Source organism: Apis dorsata, unplaced genomic scaffold, assembly GCF_000469605.1.
Source record: "Apis dorsata unplaced genomic scaffold, Apis dorsata 1.3 scaffold_92, whole genome shotgun sequence".
Taxonomy (NCBI): Eukaryota; Metazoa; Arthropoda; class Insecta; order Hymenoptera; family Apidae; genus Apis; species Apis dorsata.
This window is the reverse complement of record NW_006263390.1, coordinates 1,441,572-1,449,298: the sequence shown is the minus strand read 5'-3', so window position 1 is coordinate 1,449,298 and position 7,727 is coordinate 1,441,572. Positions and strand designations below refer to the sequence as shown.

The following is a 7,727-nucleotide window of genomic DNA, read 5'->3' as shown; positions in this document are numbered from 1 at the left end:
TGTGTGTGTGTGTGTGTGTGTGTGTGTGTGTGTGTGTATGTGTGTTTGTGTATATATATATCCCATTAAACGTCGAACAATTTTTTTTTTTTTTCTCTAAAGAAGCAATTGCCAATTTCGATAGAAGACGACTCGAAATTACACGATCGAAAAAAAAAAGTATACGTGCAAATTGTGCAACGTAAAATATATATATATATATATAATAAGCACAAAATAAGACGCATGCGATTTGCAAATCGTAACTCAAGCATCGTCGATAAAAAAGAAAATTTACTTCTTCGCGCAACGAAGTTAATTAAAAATCGGCGAGCATTGACTGTCACTCTGATTTCTCAAAATCTTAAAAAAAAATTAAATCACAACACGTTCTTCGTAACAACATTCTTTTCCGTTAACAATTTTTTTTTTTTTTAAGCAGAAATTACGCAGAAGATCGGTAATAAAATTAAAAAAAATCAGTGATGCGCAATCAACGTGATGTTTTAATTTGGAACAATCGTGTCAAATTGTTCCCTTTGGTGATTTTTCTCAACTAGCTTCGATTTGTACAATAAAGTTTTTTTTTTTCGCAAAATATACATTACATTTCATTTCATTTCAATTTTTTTTTTTTTTTTTTTTTTTTTTTTTTTTTTTTTTTTTTTTTTTTTTTTTTTTTTTTTTTTTTTTTTTTTTTTTTTTTTTTTTTTTTTTGATTTTTCGTTTCTCACGCGTTCAAAAACTTTGGCATGTAGCAAATAAGAGATCATACCGAGCGAACTATATAGCCTCTTCGTATAATTGCACAAAGATAAAAGACTCGAATCATTGGATTAGATCCAGCCGGATAGAAGGCGAGCCATACTATCGGCATTATATTAATTCTTTGGATTAAAATAAAATTGTAACGCGATAAAAAAAAAGATAAATTAAAAACTAAAGAGAAACAAGCAAACAATATGAATAACAAAATAAACAAAAAGTAGATAACACAAAAATAACATATTAAAGTTTTACATTCCATATCGGAATATATATATATATATATAGATGATGTAAACGAAAATAAAATTCTATTTACATTCCGTAAATAATAATCGGTTGGTAATACGTACATATTCGTGAACACGAATTCGGCAAGCTTCCGAGCAAGCTTATAACTAAAATAGTACATATGAGTATATATTCAATATCGTAAACATATATGTATTATGGCCAAAAATTTTAATCCAGGGGTAAACGTACGAATATAAATGAGCAACTCGAAAGCCAACTCGACTGCCAATGCGAAGAACAGGTTGGCCACAAAACGCGAACGCGAAGAGTTTCGCGTGTTATTTGCTTAAAGAAAAGAAAAGAAAAGAAAAAAAATAGAGCAATGAAAATGGCACGTTTTTTCGATATATATATATATATATAAGATCGTACGTTTGATTGACGATTGGATACGTTTTACGCATCCGTGACAACATAGACACCTATTACGAATTAGTCATAAACTCGAGGAAAGTTTTTATTACGATCTTGCTCACATCGTACGCGAAAAAGAGAAATATACCGATAGTCGGTTACGAAACTTTCGTCGAGATTAAAGATATTCGCTGAAAGTCGTCAGTCGGAAAGATTATTTAGTTTAAAAAAAAAAAAAAAAAAAAAAAAATATGTATGATCGTTTTCGGGGCTTCGATGTTTTTTCTTTTTTTTTTTTTTTTTAAAAAAAAAAAAAAAAAAACAGCGCCCCCCCAAAAACACCAACAACCTTTTTTTTTTTTTTTTTTTTTTTGCTCAGTCTCACAATTGATCTACTACTTTCAGGATAGCACGCGAACATTATGTATACTCTTGATCGATCGTACAAAGAAAGATGCACATTCCTCCTTACACGCTATTAAGTACCGAACTCATTTGACTAGATAAAATAATTTGCCTTTTTCTTTCTTTCCTATAGCATGTCTTTGGTTATAAAAAAGGTTAATAATATAGGTTTATTCTCCTCCTGGTAATCATAATTCGCACGCGAAATCTACTCCTTTTCTTTTTTTTTTTCTTTCTCTCTTCCTTCTTCCATTCTTCTCTCTTCTCTTCTCTACACATCTTCTTCTCCTCTTTCGTATATGCATATACAGATAGATACACATTAACTCGAACGTATACACATATATGTGTATAAATGACTAGGGTGAAAAGTGTAAGACAGGCGTCTCTTTAACAGGCTTCCCGTCGACGACTAGAGAGATATTTTACGCATCGCGTTTCCGAGATGAGAAAAATTATTATTTGTGAATAAAAAAAAAAAAATAAACGTGTCCCCGTATTCTCTCGAACGAACTCGACCTTGAGCTCGACCTCATTCGCTTACATTATTTACATCGCATTTCGTTGATCATCACCATATTCGTTAATTCATTTTCAATCGAGCAAAGATACGTTCCTAATAACCTAACCTTACATATACATACATATGCATACATATCACGTATACATATATATATATATATGTAAAAATCTTTCCGATCTTGGATCGAAAACGATACGCGTAATACACGAGGAAAGAATTGGACGAATGAAGAAAAAAAAAAGCAAGGAAAGAAGGGGAAGGGGGAGAAGAAGAAAAAAAGAGAAACGGGAAAAGGATGATTTATCCTCTCTTACGTCGACGGGTGTACGAGTTGGGCAGGATATGTTCGCACTAAGGAATAGGACTAGACGTGATTCTCTCGACGCTGCTCTCTCTGATGCGTATAGTGGTATAGGTGGCGTTAGGCTCGAGACCAGCGGTGGGACTTCCGACGTTTTGGTGGGCGATCGCAGTGGAGGAGACGGAAATAGGCTGTGGCAGAGGCGTGGTGACAGAGGCGTCAGGTGGCGTGGAGGCGCCGCTGACAGCGGATACAACGGGGACGACACCAGGGACGGCGTTGGTGGATGCGGTTCCTCCTGTCCCAGCTCCATTCCCGGCGGCGGCTGCGGCTGCGGCTGCGGCTGCTGCTGCTGCTGCTGCGGCGGCGTTCGCAACTGCAGTTGCGGCGGCTGCGGCGGTCGTCCCCACGCCTAGCCAACCGTGCCGATTTTTTAAATGTCGCTTCATGTGTGTCGTGCGGCTCAGCACTTTATGGCACACCGGACACTGAGTCGTCCCTTTGTGCATGTTCATGTGTTTGTACATCGAGTCCCGATTCCAAAACGTTTTACCGCAGAGTTTGCACGAATGCGACGGCTGTTCGATGACCACCGTACGAGAATCTAAATCAAATATAAACGTTCATGGTAGTACATACACGCCCATCGTCGTGCCAACACTCACAATATAATCTTTTTTTTTTTTTTCTTTTTTAATCTCTTGCGTACCGTCTTTGCGAAACGATCTTAGAGATAGAAAATCATAATACAATGTTATACAAAATATATTTTACACCCGATCTCTTTCTCTCTCTCTCTCTCGCTCTCTTTCTCTCTCTATTATATTTTTCTCTCTCTCGCTAATTTTTTTTTCCTTTCCTCTACCCTTTTTTTCATTCTTTCTTTCTTTCTTCCTTGCTTTCTCGCTTTCCTTCTTCCTTTCCTTCCTTCCCTTCTTCCCTCCTTCCTTTCTCTCTCACTTTCACTCTCCTCTTTCTCTCCCTCTCTTTCTCTCTTTCTTTCTCTCAATTTCTTTCAATTATACTTTTTATACTTTCCCTTCTCTCTACCTACTGTTCATCAATTCATCCGTTTACTACTACGCATACTCGTTCCTCGATCTATGTATGAACAGGTCGAGGAGTTAAACGGTAAGAAAAGGCAGCACACACGATGAGTTGTACAAGGAGGAGCAACCACGAGATGGTAAACACGCAACTGTAAACTCTTGGAATAATCATGCTGAATACGGTGAATATTGTGGATACAACGTTTGAAACGACAACAAAACAATTGTATGTACGTACAAAAAGAAAAATGTTTCATTATTCATGCAGAAGAATAATATATATATATATATAAAAATTCCTAATCGAAGGTATCGGTATCGGTTGCAGTTAGAAAATGCAATTGAAAAATCAATCACAAAACAAGCATTTTGTAATTACGGTGATCACACGTTTACCTTATGTATGGTACACAAGAAATTTAATTTTTTTTTTCTTTTTTTTTTTTTTTGCGTGTGTGTGTGAATATTCGTAAAAACTGCCTGTTGTGCGCAGTGAACCGACAATCATGTATTCCTTTTGAGCAATATAGTGTGTTCTTTTTTTTCTTTTTTATATGTGTATAGATCTATGACAAAATTGATAAAAAAAAATATCGAGCGATGAATCGAGAATTATCATCGATCATTCGACATCTTCGAAGACGCTGACACCGACGTGAGACAAAAAGAAAAATGAAAAAAAAAAAAAAGAAAAGAAAGAAAAAGAAATAAAAAGACGAAACAAAAAAAAAGGAAAACATCTTATACGATATTTTTATTTTTCACCTCACGCATGTATATACGTACAAAAAAGGAAGAGCGACGATGGTATCTCGTCATTTTTACAAGCTACGATGGAATGAATTTTTACGTATTAATTCGTTTCACATTTTATAACGATAACGAGAGTTTCTTGTTAAAAGAAAAAAAAAAAATAAATAAAAAAAAAATAAAAAAAAGAAAGAAAAAGAAACAAGAAATTCTCTTAATTCTCGTGTATTATTCCGAATTAACGAGGAAAGAGACGACATGTATGTAATAGTAACCAATTGGAAATTAATCGAATTCAGGAGCATGAAAAGTAATAGTTTTTCGTTCTCTTCTCTTTCCCTTTACGCAATATTTGTATTCCAAATAAAGATAAAAAATGTAAAAAATTAAGTAATTAAAAAAATTGTCGCAAAATGATAAAATAATAGCAAGAAGATTCCGATTTTTTTTTATACATATTCTTAGCTACTATATATTCTTAGCTACTATGTACACGATATATATTTATATATATATATGATACAAATTTAACGATAAATCGTAAAAGGTGTCGCGTTTTCATGCACAATATATTACCATTTAGATAAGATATATAATAAATATTTAACGCGCGCGTAGATACGACGAATGAAGTAAGAAAAAAAATCGATCGAAAGCAAAATGAAAGAAAGAAAAAAAGTAGATGCAAATGATTCGCATCGAAATAGGAATTAATTTTCAATATATCCCTAATATCGAATTCGGAATGGCGAATCCACAGCCTATGGTGTATATTTTTTTTCTTTTTTTTTTTTTTTTTTCCTCCTTATTTTCAATCTACAAATTTTTTAAATCTCGTGTAATCTCGTGTTATTTAACACCATGAACATTTAACATGTGACAACGCATCGTGTATTTTCGTGTGAAAACAGCCTGACAAATCGGACAGATCGTATCACCCCTGTGTATACTACGATGATGGGCCAAGGAATCACCACGGTTATAAGTGCGACCGCAGACATCGCATACCCAACGACCATTTTCATCGTGAAGAGGCTTAGATCTACGTCTGACCCGCTCGTAACCGAGGCTCGATTGTTGTTGTTGTTGTTGAAGATGTTGCTCCTGTTGTTGCGACTGTTGGTGATGATACTGCTGCTGCTGCTGCTGCTGCTGCTGCTGCTGTTGCTGTTGCTGTTGTTGCTGCTGCTCCTGATGTAGCTCGTGTCGATGCACGTGATGATTCCCAATAGGCGTTGTATCGTGCTTAGATTCTGCGCACACAATCCAAAGTGTTCCCATACACACAGACAGCTTCATACTTATGTGATAAAATTTCACCGGTTTTTGCATTTGCGTTTCGAATCTTGAAAACGAGATTTTTTTTTAATATTTTCTCTGCATTGTTCGTTGTTGCTTGCCCTTGCTCTGCTATTTATTATTTTTTTAATCACGTTATTTAATTTTCCAAGGCCAATTTTCTTTTTTTTTTTCCCGATAAGATGAAAATAAATTGTTGGACGAATATTTCGACATGGCGAAAGTTTAAGTTTCTCTCTGACAAATAGAGAAGTAGGGATAAGGATCGATTTAAGGGGATACGACGAAATAGACGGTTAAAAGGCAGGAAAGCGAGTATTGGTATTCGTGTTTGGAACAACGATTAGCGTGTTTATGTATATATATATATATATATATAACGCGACTTTCATAAAAATAACCGTCACAGTTTGTACGCGTTTGAAATGTATGTATGTGTGTGTATCCTCTGTATAGCCATTACGAGCTGAAAAAAATTCCCACAAGCATGTTCAACGAAGCGTCCAGTTAAAGAAAACAGAAAGGACATTTTGTTCGAATATCGAATAATAACAAAACAAGCTTGCAAATATTTTAACATTTATGCAATTGTTTGATATTCGACAGCTGCGGTAATACGGACGATTGAAATATGTAACATCGAAACATTACATGTTAGATTGTTTTTAATTATTTATATTTTTGAACGAGTGAAACAAAGAAGTTGTATCGTTTTCTTTTTTTTAGAAAGTTTTATTGGAACTTCCTGACAAGTGATTCAAATGCGAGATATATCTTTCGAGACTGTTTTTTTTTTTTTTTTTAAAGTAAAATCGTATACAAACATCCTATAATAAGGTAAAATTTTCAACTATAAATAAAGATACGATGTATTAACGTGCAAACATAAAATTAAACCAATATAGCGCATCGCACCAACAACAGTCGCATTTCTCTCATAATTAGTTGTCGATCGTTTACGAAATAAAAACACGCGGGTCTCAACTTTCTTTCCAACTTTAATTTATTTATTTTTTTTTTTTTTTTTCGTTCTACAGGAATGGCTCGATATATCCTCTTGCTTTGATCAAATTATCGCGCCATTTTCCTTCTCGTTTCGTGGGTTTCCGAGTAAGCTGAAGATATATTGAGAGATTCGATTGATCGTAATTTCGATCGACAATTTCGGCCTGTGCGTTAATAAATCTCGAAGAGAAGGAGAAGAATTTCGCCGCCCTTCCTCGACAAATAATTACTAATATTGCTTTGTAAGAATGGGAAAGGGAGGGAGGGGAGTGTACGCGGAATCGTTTCGTGGTATTTTTTTCTTTTATTTTTTTTTTTGGGACAACAAGATTATTTCTCTCTGGAAAAAGATCACTGCCAGTATATCAAGAATACGTCGAATCGAAGACTGTCATTTTTCTAGGGGGTTGAAATATTCTCCGTCTAACGATCGTAAACGGGATCGTATTCTTATCCATATCGACACGTATAACGTAAGTGTAGTAGTCGCGTAGGCATAAGATAAGCTCTATCGATATTTAATAAGATGCATTGCGAGGGATAAAAAGAAGGAAGGAAGGAAGGAAGGAAGGAAGGAAGGAAGGAAGGAGGGAAGAGATGAAGAGATATCGCAAGGCTAGCAGACACGCAGCAAACAAGCACGTATATACAAGCAAGCTCGTAAGCTTTAGCGAAAAAGTAAAGCGAGTCGAATAAACGTTTTCTAGTCCCCGATAAAAATTTTCGTCCGTTTTTTTTTTTTTTCTTCTTCTTCTTCCTTAACCTTAACCCTTCCCCTCGGTTGAAGAATTCACGCCCATTTGTCGAGTAATTTGCTTTTAATCGCGCTACCTACTCGATCCCTTACTCGTCGCATTGTTATTTCTCTTTCTTTCTCTCTCCATCTATCTATCTGTCTTTCTCTCTCTCTCTCTCTCTCTCTCTCTCTCTTCTTTTTTATACAATTTTTATATCCACCCACGATGAATGCTACTATTATCGACTGCGTTTCTCCGCTTCTTTC

The 7,727-nt window shown here is 35.2% G+C and overlaps 1 protein-coding gene across 1 annotated transcript; it reads right to left on the bottom strand.

Annotated features, from left to right (window-relative positions):
* Window positions 1-1,742: 1,742 nt before the first annotated feature.
* LOC116185060 (zinc finger protein 358-like) lies at window positions 1,743-3,241 on the bottom strand (the record flags this gene model as incomplete). Its single annotated transcript, XM_031508573.1, has 1 exon — window positions 1,743-3,241. A coding segment is annotated over one exon (570 nt), but the record flags the coding sequence as incomplete, so codon positions are not given.
* Window positions 3,242-7,727: the final 4,486 nt, after the last annotated feature.